The sequence below is a fragment of the Etheostoma cragini genome, chromosome 8 (genome assembly GCF_013103735.1).
Source record: "Etheostoma cragini isolate CJK2018 chromosome 8, CSU_Ecrag_1.0, whole genome shotgun sequence".
Classification (NCBI taxonomy): Eukaryota; Metazoa; Chordata; class Actinopteri; order Perciformes; family Percidae; genus Etheostoma; species Etheostoma cragini.
The window spans coordinates 7,518,835-7,534,890 of NC_048414.1; the positions used below are offsets into that span (position 1 = coordinate 7,518,835).

At 39.4% G+C, this 16,056-nt stretch overlaps 2 protein-coding genes across 5 annotated transcripts; one reads left to right on the forward strand and one right to left on the reverse strand.

Moving 5' to 3' along the window:
• The first annotated feature begins 134 nt into the window (after positions 1-134).
• On the forward strand, positions 135-15,639 carry fbxl13 (F-box and leucine-rich repeat protein 13). 2 transcript variants are annotated; one of them, XM_034879906.1, is made up of 21 exons: positions 135-458; positions 588-646; positions 1,146-1,233; positions 1,365-1,432; positions 6,085-6,239; positions 6,584-6,693; positions 6,766-6,864; positions 7,602-7,697; positions 7,793-7,928; positions 11,350-11,402; positions 11,783-11,883; positions 12,421-12,550; positions 13,059-13,157; positions 13,427-13,547; positions 13,659-13,821; positions 13,902-14,021; positions 14,146-14,269; positions 14,352-14,432; positions 14,759-14,893; positions 15,010-15,173; positions 15,257-15,639. In XM_034879906.1, exons 1-21 carry the CDS (start codon positions 372-374, stop codon positions 15,489-15,491), a joined length of 2,424 nt encoding a protein of 807 aa, XP_034735797.1. In that variant the 5' UTR covers positions 135-371; the 3' UTR covers positions 15,492-15,639. The 2 variants fall into 2 exon arrangements, with proteins under 2 accessions (XP_034735797.1, XP_034735796.1); XM_034879905.1 differs by having other exon boundaries at positions 136-458; positions 540-646.
• LOC117949567 (leucine-rich repeat-containing protein 17-like) lies at positions 8,084-12,774 on the reverse strand. Of its 3 annotated transcripts, none has more exons than XM_034879934.1 (7): positions 12,491-12,772; positions 10,800-10,944; positions 10,210-10,686; positions 9,862-10,064; positions 9,179-9,334; positions 8,553-8,694; positions 8,084-8,468 (listed from the first exon to the last, which is right to left on the reverse strand). In XM_034879934.1, the coding sequence occupies exons 2-7, from the start codon at positions 10,934-10,936 to the stop codon at positions 8,183-8,185; spliced, it is 1,401 nt and encodes a 466-aa protein (XP_034735825.1). In that variant the 5' UTR covers positions 10,937-10,944; positions 12,491-12,772; the 3' UTR covers positions 8,084-8,182. The 3 variants fall into 3 exon arrangements, with proteins under 3 accessions (XP_034735825.1, XP_034735824.1, XP_034735826.1); XM_034879933.1 differs by having other exon boundaries at positions 10,800-10,976; XM_034879935.1 differs by lacking the exons at positions 10,210-10,686; positions 10,800-10,944 and having other exon boundaries at positions 12,491-12,774.
• Positions 15,640-16,056: the final 417 nt, after the last annotated feature.

A 16,056-nucleotide genomic window follows, 5' to 3' on the forward strand; every position in this document is an offset into this window, starting at 1 on the left:
ATATACACATACATACATATATACACATACATACATATATATACATACATACACACCCTATAAACATTGAAATTTATAAACATTTCAATATACATTTGGACTGTCGGGTTTGTACCTTATCTTGCTATGCTATGGTGCATTTGACTCTTGTTGCAGCGCATAAGTTGTCCAACACTAACCCAGCGCTTCACTTGCTTCGTTACCGTTACCTGGCAACGTTGAACAAAAAAATCGAGATGGAGTACCCTTTAACCTCTTTAACTGTCTATGGGAGTACCAGGAAAAATCTGACAAACGCTAATATTGAACTAAGATAGCTATCTAGCTATCAGTCAGATAGTCGATTCTTAAATAACTATTTTACTTTGCAAATGTGTCAAAGACAAATGGCTGTAGCAAACGCAACGCCAACTCTGAAAGAGTGCGAAGTGAAACAATGCCTGCCACAAATATATAAGGTAACGTAGGTGACATTTTGTAGAAATGTTGCATGTAGCTAGCTAATGTTAACTACTTGAATTTTTTTTTTTTTTCAATAGGCCCTTTTGACAGCTTCATGTCTGTCATGTCCCAATGACCCGATACAGTTTCTGAAAAACACTCTCATGGCTTTCCAGGGACATGATAATCTTCAGGATGTTGACTGGTAGGTAACGTTTGACTTTCCTTGAAACCGACACTTGGGGGCTCACTTGCTCTATTTTTCTTTCACTGCTTAGCGTAAAAGTCACTGAACTACTAGCTAAATGTGGAGGAGTGAACAGTAAGAATTAAAAGTCCATGTCAAAGACAGGTCTTATTTTCCTCTCAGACCCAAACTTCACTGAGAGGAAAAGCTTGAATCAAACAAACTAAACAGACATTGTCATTTCTATCACATTGTTTCCAATTGTATAATGTTCTCTTTTTAGTTACCTTGCCCACAATTGTCAATTTGCTCACATTAACACATCTTAAGTGCCCTTTAAATTAGATATATTGGCAATAGTAAAATTAAACGGTGGATGTAAATACATTTTCTACACCTAATGCTCCATTACCATTTTTAACAGTTGAAGTAGCTGATTTTTGAAAAAAAAATCTGTGTGTGAGGTAAACCAAAGACAAAATCACTGTTTTGATGTTTAATTTATTCTTTTTTTGAGGCACAAGTTTGTTGCGGATACAGAACAGCATACTGCATCAACTTCTCTGACTGTGGACACTGTTTATATTGACCCAGATGACTCCATGGTACAGTATTGTTAGTGGAATAAACATAACATTAAATGTTAGGTTGAGTCCCAGATTTCTCAGATAAATGATTCAGTCTCAAATTAAATAGATTTTAATGTTTGTAATAATTGTTCTGTATTTCTCTCTAGTTGACCTTTTGTCTTTTTGAGAAGGCCTTCTGCTGTTACAGGAAACATTTAACAAGCTCTTGCTTCAGGTAGGCCTTCAGTTCATTGCAGTCAAGACCAACACATAATTGAGCTAGGATTTATTGAGGGAAAATGAAGGAAAGGGCCATTATGCAAAAACTACATGTTTCATGGCTTGAAGTGCAACCTACAAGCATCAGGTGAAGTTTGATCTAAACATGATTGTTAAAAGACCATTTTTCTAACTATTACTCTACATTGAGTTGTGAGAAATATCAAATTGCTATGTATAAGTTTCACTGCTCAAATACTGGCATTGACTATACTTGTCATTTCTGACTAAAAATAAAGATCTTCCACTTCAGCCTTTTTTTTACTAGTCAGCGCGGATGTGTATAGAACTGCAAAAAGTAACTTGAATTTCCTCCCAGTTATAGATGGCTACACATTAAAGAAAACATTTTTTTTTTTTACTTAAGTTGTATGAGCATTAGGTATTGACAATATGAACACTTATTTATATAGTACATGCTGTCAGCGATTTCACCCACACATAAAATGACAAAGAAAACAATGGCAATTTTTAGATGCAGATAGTGCTATAGATTTTTGAAATATGAATGTTTCTCTAACCAAAACATCTGGCCACTGCTGTCTTTTCTATGAATATAATTTTAGTAAGGATCCCAATGACAAATGAAGAACTGCTTGAGACAGTTTGAGATGTGACATTTTTTAAATATTTGAATAGCATGTTTCCTCGGATCAGGGAGGCTCCAAAATCATGGTTGCAGCTGTTGTCATGTTTCCGCTACACGTTCCGTTCTGCAATGCCATGTTACATCCTGCCACAATCTGTGGTGCCCAGCTACGTCCTGCTGTTCCTTGTAATGCCGCACAGTGCCCTGCTATGCCAAAAACTACTATTTCTTTGGGACTGTTATTGCCACTCTTCATTCTAACCCCAACCGGTGGTCAGACACCACCTACCAAGAGCCTAAGTCTGTTCGAGGTTTCTTCCCAAAGGGGAGTTTTTCCTTGCCACTGTTGCACTGTTGCTTGCTCTGGAGGAAACTACTAGAACTGTTGTGTCCTTGTAAATTCTGGAGTGTGGTCTAGATCTGTGAAGTGTCTTGAGATAACTCTTGTTATGAATTGATACTATAAATAAAATTGAATTAATCATAAGCACAAGTTATATTCACAAGCAAAAATACTTATTTTATCTGACTTCAGTTTTCAAATCCTTTTACACTGTGGGATACAGTGTTCTTGTAGTCCAGCTAATAATGGTGCATAACGGATCTTTGATAGAGATACTTTGCCCAATACATAGCGGTTTCTGGACTTGTTAACATAAGTTTTTATAGATGGTGGTGACATGTTAGAGCCAGTTTGAGGAGGAAGTTTTTTTGTGTTATCACCATTCCGCCAAAATACACCACTTAATGTAGAAGCAGAACCTTTTGATGCAGCTAGCGGTTTAAGAGGCCAGTAGGCCATGTTGCCAGGCTCTCTATTTATATTTGCTGGATGCTTCCATGCTTGGATTGGTTGTATGAGGGTCTATAGAAGGCCAGCTCTTGTTGCACTTTCATGGCCACCATTTAGAGAAATTCCTCGTCCAAGCAAGGTAGTAAATGAGCCCAGGGGGTTTCTGGCACAACATATATCAGAGATTATATTCTTGATTCTAAAGTTCCTGGACATGATTTGATTGCCAACGGATCCTGAAAAGGCTCTCTCCGTTTCTGAGGTTGGAGTCAACTTAATTAGAGAGTTGAAATTCGTTTCAACTACACCAACCTGGGATGAGATCTCACTATGGCTTAAATTCAAGCCACTAGAAATAGAAATCAGGGTATCGTCAGCTACTTGTTTTGGTCCCTGAGAGACTAGACTCAGCTTGGAGAGGTCTGATTTCTCCTCAACTTTTGCCTTGGTCGTGAGGGTGTAAGGACGTCTAATACTGACTGTCTGGTCCCCAAGATTGCTATCATGTCTGCTCGAGCCATGGAGAGAGCTGGAAGGTTTCACAGAAAACTGTTGAAAGCCTGATTCTGAGCATCATGTGGGCTGCTTGTTTGAACTCCCTCATGACTACTACTACTCCGTGGTGAAGAGCAATCAGAGCTTGAAGAAACAGAACCAGTAGATGCAGGTAGGTGAGCGTTTGGAGTGTAGCTTATATCTATTGATTCATTGTTAACAGTGGCTTGATATGCCTGAAATGACTGGGCTGGTCTTTTCCTGTGTTTTGTAGATAATCTTGGAAGAAGAGTTTATCTCTTGGTGCACCAACATATAAACTGTTGCTGTAGGAATTCAAAGATGGGGGCATTGGTGCAGACAGGACATCGGCTGGAGTCACTTTGTTAGATTTATAGTTTGGTTGTTTTTCTTCAAAGATTTGAAGCGTTACATTGAATTTCTTACTTAAATAATCGCTGAAATCTTGAGATGGGCTGTTTAGAGAGTTGACAGGGGGTGAAGTCACATGGCCACTGAAAGACAAATCCTCTCCAAGGAATGAGCCGGAGGGTATTTGTCCAGGGAGCTTGTATGTTAATGGAACATTTTTTTTTTTAAACATTTTTTTTTGGGGCATTTTAGGCCTTTAATGACAGGACAGATGAAGATATGAAGGGGGAGAGAGAGGGGGAGTGACATGCAGCAAAGGGCCGCAGGCCTGATTCGAACCCGGGCCGGCTGCGTCGAGGAGTAAACCTCTATACATGGGCACCCGCTCTACCAACTGAGCTATCTGGGTGCCCTTAATGGAACATTTTCATTTTGCTCATGAGGAGCACTTTTGAAAGAATTAGTGTTTTCCCCAGAAATGCCACCCCGGTCATAACTTCCGTAATCACTTGAAATATGCTCTGTGGCTACTTAAGGATGGCGTGGGTAGAGAGAAGAGCCTGAGTCTTGGTTGTCATAAACATTGGTAGGAATGAGTCTTGCAGTGGAGTCGACAGGATCAGGGAGGTTTTCACTTGGCAGTTGGTAGTTGGCACCCTGTTTACTTAGTTCAAATGCTGTATTCATAGATTCACTGGCGCCATCATCTGCAGTTCCTTCTTTTGCCAAATTAGACCTAGAGCCTGTGTCTGGCGCTCCCTTTACATTTTCAGCATTAGAAGCCATCTTGTTTGCCATAGTTTCCCGTGCGGTCTGAAAATGTCTACCAAAGTCACTTCCTGGCATTAAGAAGAAGTTCTTCATTGTTTTTATAAACCACTTGAAATCTTTAATTGTTTGGAAACTGGTGCCCTCCACAATATTCTCTTGTGTGTGCATTTTCAAGAAAAAAAGCCAAAGGGGTGAGAGTCAGAACCATCACGCTCATATTTCTGCACTGGGGGAGCGGAGGGGACGTCATTTTCTGAGTCTTGTTTGCTTTGTACCATCTCTTCACTGAGGCTAGTAACGTAGCTAGCATTGTCATTGTTTTCATGGACTGGTTCTCTCTGAAGGGAATCAAAGCTTTGGTCCCTCAAAGCTTGCATTTCATCCCTTGGACTAACAGAGTCTTGATTTGTGTTTAAAGATGGTCCAGAATGAAACAGGTTTCAGGTTTGTGGACCAAGCACACTTGTGTGGCTACTGAATTCACCATCATTGAAAAAGTAACCATGTGCAACAATGTAACCTGTTGGAATGAATTACCTGTTGGTTGAACATGGTCAAGAATATAGAAATGCTTACCTTTTTCAATAGGAAAACAAATGCAGCTCCATAACAACAGAGTCACACGCCACATTTTACCAAAAATACACTTATATTTAATTTACCCAATTGGAAGAGCAATAGAAGTGAGTTTAACCACTGTATCCGCGTGCAGCAGCAGACTGTTGATTAAGAATACCAGCGTGAAAAACAATCAGTCATGCTCCGTCCTTCCTTTCTAGTTTGAGAGCAAGGAATGAGGAGGGATACTAAAACATTTCAGATTCTGCTTACACTGATTGCAATTAGGGGATTTTAGACAGCTGTTTCTGTTTGAAAATCAACCAAATTAGTCAAGCACAGGTGGAGCATTTATTTAAAGGGCTGCAAGGTGATTGTTCAAAAGTCACTAAAATCAATCCAGAAATTCATCTAAAAGATGATACTGTAACTTCTAGGTGTGTGTATCCACACATCTTGAATATATATATATAAATATATATATATATATATATATATATATATATATCCTATTGCTCTAAAAGGAATCTTTCCAAAAACATTAATAAAACATTGATAATACCAAGAGAGAGTGACCCAGATGTAACTCTAAGCAGAAACTTAACCCATTTGAATGAAAGTCGTAAATGTGGTTTCTGTTGCGGAGTTCATGAGGATATTGTTTCACATATTACCTTTCACCTGTCTATTGTCACTGCAGACTTACATTTCATTGATCTTTTGTTCTGTATACTGTATATATACACAGGATATACGGCACAAAACACATACATACATACATACATACATACATACATACATGTATGTATGTATGTATGTATGTATGTCTTTTGTCCAGTCAATTACTCTGTACTGTCTGAATGTCCAAACCAGCTGCAGTTGAGATCAGCATTAGAAAAATCCTTTTTGAGATGAAACAGTATTATTTCAATGTTACCGACACCTGTCCTTTTTAGTTAATGCAGGCTTCAGTCTGCCTGCGTACCTTTCCACTGAATTAATGATGAGCTGTGTTTGCTTTTGGGGGCAGGAAATGGAAGCGGTTCACCACGCAGAGTAAAAGTGACATAATAGAGCTGGCTTTGAAGATGGACATGGCAAAGAAGCATTATGAGAGGAAATGCCAGCTTGTTGCATTCACCAAATGGTCGAACTGGGTGAAATTGCACAAGAAGACACAGGAAGGTAGGCATTACAGGTAAATATTTCTGAATGGAATGTAATCATTTTTGCAAGTTGTGACTCGTATAGCCAGAGAAAACATGCAGTGTGGTTAAGAAATTTGTCCAAACTAAAAGTCTTTCCTGACAATAATTTCTTCCCCACTGTATACACCTCTTGGGACTCATTCTGTCCCGTGCACTTTTCCCTCTTCATGGCTCTACTTTAATGAGCTAAATATGTTTAGAGATTGTTGTTGCCTTAATTTAGCCCACATTATACTCTGCCAAAAAAGATGCATAATTCTAAATACCTGTTTGTTCAAAAGGGATGGACATTTGAAAGGGTATTTCAATTTCTTGTCTTAGTTGCCACAGAGAAGCTTGAGAGACTTGTAAATGCTGGCCGCCTTGAGCGCATCATGGCTGCATGGTGTAATGTTGCAAAGGACGCAAAGAGGACAAAAGAGTACTTTAAGGTAAACCATTTATTTGGAATGTTAGTAGAAACAAATATAACAAATTCTACCTATTTTGTGTTTGTCTTGCAGAGGTTGGAAATGGGGTTTATAGAAATTGACAACAAAGTCCACGAGATCAGGGAAGGATGTGATGGACTCTCAGTGCTCCCTAGCAGCCTTTCAATAAAGGTTGTTCCTCTTTTACTACACAGCGTTCGTGAGTCACTCAGAAACACAGAAAGATGATAGCCTCAGATTTAAAGCTTTAGCAGCTTCACGTCTCTGTTCTCTAGGAGAGGCAGTGATGAGAGCATATATGTTACAGAAGACTTAAAGTGGACTTCACTGTAAACATGCCTCTAGTCTCTTCTGGACAGTTTAATGTTTAATGTCACCCATTAATGCCAATTAATGTTACCCATTATGCAGAAAGAGTTGCGTTCATAAAAAGACTCTCATGTGTTGCTGTTTTTTTGCAGGTCAATAATACTTTTTATTTGTTGTAGGTATTATAAAATTATATAAGTACTTAACATAACACACTAGTGCCTCTATATAGTAGTTTACAAATATGTTATATAACTCCAGTAAACATCTTTTTGACTCTGCTTGCACCTACCAGAAATAGCCCCTGTTTATTTTAGATTTGCTGGCAAAGGGAGGGCAGTTTTGGTTATTGCTTTGGTGTTTCTGTCCAACAGCTCTCTCAATAAGTAGTGCTTCAGCATGACTATGTTTGGAGAAAGAAAGAGGCTGCTTGTACAGTTACATCACACTGCCTTGTAAAGGAATATATGTGGCAATGACTCCTGCCTGGTCTGATTTGGTTACTCGGATATTGGTGAGAAAGAGAAAAAATAATATTCACGTTTTCACATCTGCAAATGATCAAATATGTCATATGATTTTATTTTTTACTTCTGCAGATCTTTCAATATTTAGGGTTGCAAGACTGGCTAAATTGTGCTGAGGTGTGTTGCACATGGAAAGCTATTATCCAGTCAGGCACACTGTGGAGTCAGGTCTGTACTGAAAGATTTGCTTCTTGTATTTAATTTACAGTGACGTTTAAAGTTATGCTTGAGAATAAAGGTTCCCTAATGTGTGTCCCTGCTAGATCAACTTCTCTGTGGAGAAAGACTGGATAACAGACAGCACAATGAAGCAGATTCTGCAAACTTATCGCCCATTTGTGATCCATCTTAACCTGCGTGGTTGCACGTCTCTAAAATGGCCCAGCTTGAAATATATCAGTGAGTAATGCACATCTGTTGCCAGATTTTTGAGTGTTTCTTGAGCAATATCCATGTTTTAGATGCGCATTGGCCCATACAGATCATGTTCGTCTAGTAGTAATTAGTCAGTCAATAAGTTGATAACTCTAAATAAAAAAGACAAAAATCCCCCAAAAAACAGTGAAAAATGTATTTTCCTCTATCTGATACAGACGGTTTTATGATATTGAACAAAAATGAAGTCAAATCTTTAGTTAAAATTTTCATTTGAGTCAGGACAGCCGGATGATCTGATATTTCTGTGGTCCTCTCAAGTGGCTCGGCTCCAGCTCCTCCTCCTCCAGCTCTCCTTGCACTTCCATCGGTGTATTCCACAGTTCGGGGTTCGTTTGGTCTGGATCTGTTCTGTTTTGCTGTCTGTCCTTTGGACACTCTCCGTTGTAGGAATGCACATACTTCGCTACACTCTTCCCAGTGTGTTCAGGCGGGGAGTGACACAGCAGGCCAGAGTGCCTCACCCCTGGGTGCAGACGCAGCCAGTACACCATGTAGTGGATGCTGTAAAAAATTCAATCAATTTTGAATAATTATCTGCATTTGTCTAAAGAAAATGATTGAAAACATTCGAGCCAAAGAACCCACCTATAGTCACACACCCAGGGGTTTCCTCCCAGTTTTAGCTGTGACAGGAAGTAAAGGTCTTCAAGAACTCCATACTGGACAAAATGCAGGCTGTTGTCGGACAGGTCCAGCTCACGAAGGTGCAGCAGCCCAAACAGGGAAGCTGGGAGAGAGAAAAGAAACAAATCCATGAGCATAGTATCTATTTACTTCTTGCATCTTTCAGTATACAGTATATTTATCCCGACCTGTTGCTGTTTATTCTTTTCCATGAAATGTAAAAGCCAGAGGTGCAATCAAACTCTGATAGGAATGTGCGGGCTGGCGTTCAGTTTGTGTCTGAATCACTTAAGCAAAGTGATCAGGTTATGTTTGTAACCCTGTCAGATTCCCCCACTATACTTAAAGACAATACTGTATACACAGACATGGCAGAATGCCTGCTTCCTCTACAAAGGAAACAAGGGAAACCGAATTCAGCAGCAGTTGTATAACATGTTCTCTACCTATAGCCTTCCACATGTTATCCATCAGCCAAAGAAAAGCACAATTTTTCATCCTGAAAATTATAGGAAATATTAGGCGCATACAGTAATAGTTACTTAAGATTATGTTTAATAGGTATGCAGTGATAACAGCAAACATACCTGTGTCAATGTGTTCCATATTGTTATGACTGATGTTAAGGGTTCTGAGGCTCCTTGCTGTTTGAAAATTTCTGGCTTTGAGATGACGGATTGAATTATGGGACAGATCAATGTGAACAACATCCTCTGAAATACCTGTTGGCACCTCGGTTAGACCTAAACATGGAGAGAAAGGGGTTACTTAAAGGGTTACTTTAAAACATTCATGTTTTACCTCTGCCAGAAATTATAACTGTGCATTTTTAGGCACCTCTAAAATATTTTTGCAGGTTTAGCAATTGACTTATTATAATGTATGGCCCAACTTTTGTTTAACAAATGCTTTCCAAGTTGTTTATACTGTGAGGTAACAACTGACTATAAAGTAGAATCTGTCTGAGGTTAAAGAAGCAAGCAACATAACATTGAATAAACACCTGCCAAACTAGATGTGGCTCTTTGCCAGTTCTGTGTCTGGCCCTGAAAATCCTTCGAGAAATGCAAGTTTATTACTTGCTAGTAGTACTAGTAGTACAATAATATTTAATCATTAACATACTAGTTCTATGAGATGAAGATTCAGAGGAATTTTTCTTAACTCTGCTATAGCGTAAGTAACGTGTGCTGAATTCTTTTGAAAAACACACTGAGGCTCAGGGTAGAAAACATTTAATCAAACTAATTTAGGAAAAAGCTGAACTTGCCTCTTTTACTGCAGTCCATTCGTATTTGAGGGAAAAGGTAGGTATGGCATAAAGTGGTGGCATCTGGTTTTATGCGAATTGGAATGGGCATTACAAGGTCTGTTGGATCTGTGTGGTTGCTGGTTGGGTCTCTCTCCTTACAAAGTAATTTGGGGTCAATCTGCTTCAACTTCATGTTTTTCAGCCTGATGGGCTCTGCACACCTACAAGAGAAAACATGGCTAACTCACAATAAAATCAGATGTGAAATTTGGAGGCTGTTTGTTATTCTGAGAATCAGAAATGTACACCTGTGGAATGAGAGTGTTAGATCAAATTATGTCAAAATGTTTTTGTGGAATCACACACCTGGCATGATTTCCTAGATTACGGTTGCTTGGGACCTGCAGGGTGCGTATGAGACTGTCCATCTGGCAGTGACAATTCCAGGGATTATCATAAAGACGAAGGTAGCGAAGGTTTGGCATGGGGATGAAGGCCTCCTCGCTAAGTGTTCCCAGGCGGTTGTGCTGCAGCAGCAGGGTTGTAAGGCGTGTCAGGCCCTGGAAGGCCCCTTCCTCCACTAAAGAGATCTGATTCTGCTGCAGGTCCAGACTGGTTAAACTCTCAAATCCAAAGAAGGCCCCATCACGAAGGACTTTGATCTGGTTGCGTGCTAGAAGGAGGTGCTTTGGTTGTTTTGACCAGGTTTGTGAGGTGGGAATAGAGGTGAGGTGTCGGTCTTGACAGTCGACAAAGAAGTCTCCAGATTCTGTCAACTCTGAGCAGTAAGATGCCACAAGCCTGGAGGGGCCTGATCTGCTGTGACGCGTAGCACCTCTTGCTCTGACAGTTTTCAAACACAAACAAAAAGGTTTCATGGCCTGCCACTGGCTAAACATGGTCATTTAGGTAGATGAAAAATAGAGTGGACAAATTAGAAAAGAGTAAATCCATACCTGTCGTGTGTGAGTTTGCGTCTCGCACCCCTGAGTCCTTTGCTCTTCCTGAAAATCTTCCCGGGTCTTTTCATTTCAGTGGACGGGAGCAGGAGGAGGAGCAGAGATGCTAAGAGGAGAGAGGAGGTCATACGCATCTTGTGTCCTGCAGGGATTGTCTTTTTTTAGTAAGAAGAGCTGGAGAAAGGCAGATTTTTGGAATTAAAAGTCCTGCAAGAAAGGCTAAATTATGGAAACAGAAGCAATGGGTCAAAGGTGAACAGTGTTATTGTTGATGGAACACAGCTGTTGCTTAGCCTGAGGAAGAAGTGAGAGGCAGCACCTTTTGTAAGAGATAGGAGCTGTTCAGGAATGTATACACAGCTTTGGTGAAAGACAGAATACTATGATATATTATGCTGTTATTAACTTACTGTCGTATATTAGTCTTTTATATCACAACTTACATTTTACAATAATTATAGCAAAATATTTCTAAAAGTTGACAACATAATTTAACTAGCCATTTATCTTCTCTTTTTTAATTTTTTCCCTGCATCTTTTTTCTTAGGTGAGTGCAGAAATCTCCAGGACCTTAATTTGTCAGAGTGTCTTAATGTTACAGTAAGTAAAACATTATTAATAATAATGTATAGATAGCAAAAACTGAAATCTACAAGGAAATGTATCACCTGCATATCATATGTAGTACTGTATTGTTGACACTATTTTCTAAAGTTAAATTACATATTAGTCCTTATAAAAGCAATGAAAATGAATTTAAAAATGTTTTGTTCAATTGTAATTTAACATCGATTTTATTCATTTTCATTAAAGCAGTAGTTAAAGCAAAGAAATTAGTAAAGCAAATTAGTATTAGCAAAGTAATTCAAATTTGTGTTAAGGCATTATTGATTGTGATATTACGCTGTGCCATGCACTCTAGTAACTGGTGTCTTGCTGAGGGAAGTTAAGGTAACATTTAAATCTTTGCTCTTTAACAGGATGTGATGGTTCAGAAAATTGTCGAGGGCTGTCCCTGCCTGCTGTACTTGAACCTTTCTTGCACACCTATAACAAACAAAACTCTAAGGGAACTGTCCAGGTAAACCTCCATTTGTGGTAAAACCGCCATGTTACTACATTTGTGCATTAAACTGTGGTCCAGCTCACTCAAATCTTCAAATTAAACAAACAAATCCCGGGATGATCCTCTGGCCTCCTGCCCCTTGGTTCCCAGAATTTTCTCCATTTCTGTTTGTCCAACATGCTGCTGGCTCGTATTTCATGTCTGACAGCAGCTTGGTTGGTTCCAACCTAATGATTTAGTCCAGACTGTTTGATTGCATTGATGATAGATTTTTCCAGTTCAACAGTTCAACAGCTAACAGTCATTAGCTGTCAAAATGTCTGGGAAATATTTCACATTTGACTATGCATGAATTTGAAGATATCTTCTTTTAATTTAGAATGTGATGTTACTGTTTTTGATGACGATGCTTTGTGTATTTACATTTTCACTTTTTTAAAACAACAACAAAACAACCTTTAGCAACAACAACAACAACAAGCTTAATCACACACATACAAAAGTAGTCCTCCGTTTTGTACATTAACTAATCCAATTATTGATTTCTAACAGGAGCTCTCTCAACCTTCAATACCTGAGTCTGGCCTACTGCTGTAGATTCACAGATAAAGGGTTTATGTACCTGAACACAGGAAAGGGTTGCCACAATCTCATCCACCTCAACCTGTCCGGCTGCACTCAGGTCAGTTGGTGTTCTTCTCTCAGTTTGGTCAATAGTGACTCCACTCAGCTTTAACTGTAGACAGGACCCAATTTTTTTTCTTAAAAAAAAATCAATTAAAAAAAATCTTTAAGTCCACCTTGAATAAATCCAGTCACTCCTCTCTGTTTCCACGTGTCTTTGCTTATTTCAGGCTGTGCTCTGGCGACTGTTTGTACTCAGTCAGAGCTCAGAGCCAATGAACAAAGATCTAAAGGAGTGGGAGAGTTTAAGGCATCTGTAGCCAAAAGGGGGGTTGGGTTTATACAGTCAGTTTTGGCCCACCCACTCACCCTGTGCACTCTACATAACATAACACACATGCATTGCAACATAAATCACGCTTTTCCTATGGGAAAATAATGTGTATTATTTTGGTTCCAGATATTTAGCTTTATAGGGCCCTGAAAATGTGAGCAGCAAGCCAAACTGCATCCAGGAGAATAATTCAGAATCCTACGTACACACATATTTTCCTCTCTCCTCCCAGATGACTGTTAATGGGTTCAGATACATTTCTGCCGGCTGCCCTTCACTCAAGGAGATTGTGATCAATGACATGCCCACGCTGTCAGATAGCTGTGTCTTGGTACGTTTCTTAATTTCTAACACATCACAAGGTTCAAACAGGATCAACCTCCCATCTCTGGAATGACAGAGATGGGATGGAATGTTTAAAAAAACATTTTTAAATTCATTTTCATTGCTTTAATAAGGACTAATATGTCATTTAACTTTAGAAAATAATGAATAAATTACACAAGAATCTTCTTTGTCAACTCATGCTTATTTTTTTGTTTGCACAGCCTTAACCCCTTGCAGCAGAGAAAAGTTTTGAGTCTTGCTTTTTTCTAACAGGCGCTAATTGCCAGATGTCGCTGTCTGTCTGCCATTTCTCTGCTGGATGCTGCTCATCTTTCCGATGTTGCCTTCAAAGCCATCGCTGAAGTTGCCAAACTGAAGACTTTTAGGACAGAGGGTAAGATCATTTTGTATCTTGTAACTTTTATTCCCACATACACTTGAAAATACAGAAGTAATTCCATTCCCAGTTAACATCCAGTTATTCTGTCACCCCATGTGCACTTAGGTAACAACCAACTAACAGACGTCAGCTGGAAGGCCTTGTGCAGCAGCTCACAATGCCTCCGCAGACTCCACGCTGCAGAATGCTCCAGAATGACTGACGCAAGCCTCAAATCTATGGCCAAGCTCAAGAACCTGCAACACCTTGACATCTCACTTTGTAACAAGTGTGTTTGTTGCTGCTGTACTTTTAGATGCTGTGCTCTCTAATGACATTGCATGACATGGTTTACTGTTTGTATTGTAGGGTGAGTGATACTGGGATCCAGTTTCTGACTGAAGGTTTCTCATCCACCAAACTGAGAGAGCTGAATGTCAGTTACTGCAGTCACATCACTGACATATCAGTCATGAGGATAGCACAAAGGTATATACTGTAGTATGACTTCACAAACAAACTCACAGACACATATCTTATTGTGGTTTGTTAAATAGTCTCACGCAACAGCTTTTTAATGTTGTTGGGTGTGCGTGCATGCACAATTTATCAGGTTGTGTAAGCTGTACCATCTCAACTTGAGTTATTGTGAGAGTCTGACTGATGTGAGTCTGGAGTGGCTGAGTGGCAGCTCTATCTGCTCGCTTGACATCAGCGGTTGTCACATCCAGGATCAGGTATTGTTTCTTACCCTCACAAATTCCTGAAAAAAAGATAACTGGTGTTAAAAAGTTTGTCAATTCATATATGTACTTTTAGGGGCTGGCAGCTCTTGAGAGAATTCGCTTGAAGAAGTTAGTTCTTGCCGAGTGTGTCTACATCACAGACATTGGCATGGAGGTACAAATCCAGCTTCAACTTCAACATATAGCCAGATGTGGCTTTTTTATTTACTGTAGTTATTTATGTTTTTTTGTGGGTCCAAGTTTACTACCTTTTCCACTGTTTGTTCATTTCAACAGCGGACAGTAAATAAACTTGTACCCAAACTCTTTTCTAGAAAACCAATAAAAAAATCTAAAAATTCATCATGAAATTACAGATGTGAACAGAGGAAGGCATGTGTGTCTTCCTGTAGACATGCTTCCTCTGCTCTTTCATTTCCTCATAAGTTCACATTCTATCACACATCTTTCTCTTGTTTTTTCTGTTCCTCACGAGGGCAGAAGCTGTGCAAGAATATGAGAGATCTGGAACATGTTGATGTGTCTGACTGTGTAGCCCTGTCAGACCCGGCCATCAGAGCGATTTCATTTTACTGCAGATATTTAGTCACACTGCGGATGTCAGGGTGTCCCAAGGTATGCACACACACATACACGCTTGAATGCACGCACGCACGCACGCATAATCACTCTTCTCTAAAACTTTGAAATGTTTATTTCAATGTTTTCTATTTTCTTCTGTCCTGCCTCAGATGACAGATATGGCAGTGCAGTATCTGACAAGTGGATCTCAACACCTGCGAGATCTTGATGTGAGTGGCTGTGTTCTTCTCACAGATCGCAGTCTCCGATACTTAGAGAGGATCTGTCCTCCACTCTGCTCCATCACAATGGCCTGCTGCAGCAGCATCTCCAAGTAAGAAACAGTTTAGAAAACCCCTGCAAAGTGAGAGTCCTGTAAAACAGCTTTTAATGACCAGAGAGCATTTGTTCCTGTAGGGCGGCCGCCTTAAAGCTTCAGCCTCATGCGGAGCACTGGGAGCACAGCAGTGATGACCCTCCATACTGGTTTGAATACAACATGGACCGAACAGTGCATCCAATCACAAGACCCGCTAAGACTGAAGACACCAGAGAAGTAGTGGAACAGCACCCAGTGATGTCAAAAGCAGCATGTGCAGAGAGAGTAGAACAGATCTCAATAAGTAATGTTATTGTAAAGGTAGAGCCCTAATTAATCACATTATCATTTTTGGGACATTGTTTCAAAACATGTTAGTTCATCTATAACAAACCATTTTGCATGATACACTTAAAATAATCTACACAAAATCACTGGTTAAATAATCAGATTAGGATTCACCTAATTGATTGAGGAAATAGATCACCTTTTTCTTCTATTTAAATTGTTACGCTTTGTTTTTGCCCTGCTAGGCTCCAGTGGGTTAATAACTCTAAGTTAGATAACCTGTACGTAAACATGCGTGATTCCCACTCTGAATTTCATAACATTTCTTTTTGGGGATCCTTTATTATTCACAGTAAATATATTGTTTGCCCCTTCTATAACACATTTGTGTATTGCCCAACATATTTCATACAGTATTTGTATTGTTTAATACAGATAAGTGGATGTTGTTTAAAAAAAGGTGTTCCAGTTTTGATCTTAAGATGTGTTAAGGATGATACTCAGGCAGAGAAACTGCTTCAGTCTTAAAATCTTGTAATACAGATTTAGGACAAATTTGATTTATGGCTGAGCTGTTTCCACAACTCACTATCACTAGATGGTGTCGACC

What these genes read in the sequence shown, in the direction of transcription:
- fbxl13 (XM_034879905.1), top strand. Translation starts at nt 372, where the DNA reads ATGTGTCAAAGACAAATGGCTGTAGCAAACGCAACGCCAACTCTGAAA. An exon ending in TTAACAAGCTCTTGCTTCAG is followed by an intron (nt 1,433 to 6,084) that starts GTAGGCCTTCAG and finishes TTTTGGGGGCAG; the next exon opens with GAAATGGAAGCGGTTCACCA. An exon ending in GGATGTCAGGGTGTCCCAAG is followed by an intron (nt 14,894 to 15,009) that starts GTATGCACACAC and finishes GTCCTGCCTCAG; the next exon opens with ATGACAGATATGGCAGTGCA.
- LOC117949567 (XM_034879934.1), bottom strand. Translation starts at nt 10,936, where the DNA reads ATGCGTATGACCTCCTCTCTCCTCTTAGCATCTCTGCTCCTCCTCCTG. An exon ending in CGCAAACTCACACACGACAG is followed by an intron (nt 10,687 to 10,799) that starts GTATGGATTTAC and finishes GAAAACTGTCAG; the next exon opens with AGCAAGAGGTGCTACGCGTC. An exon ending in AATCTAGGAAATCATGCCAG is followed by an intron (nt 10,065 to 10,209) that starts GTGTGTGATTCC and finishes TTTCTCTTGTAG; the next exon opens with GTGTGCAGAGCCCATCAGGC.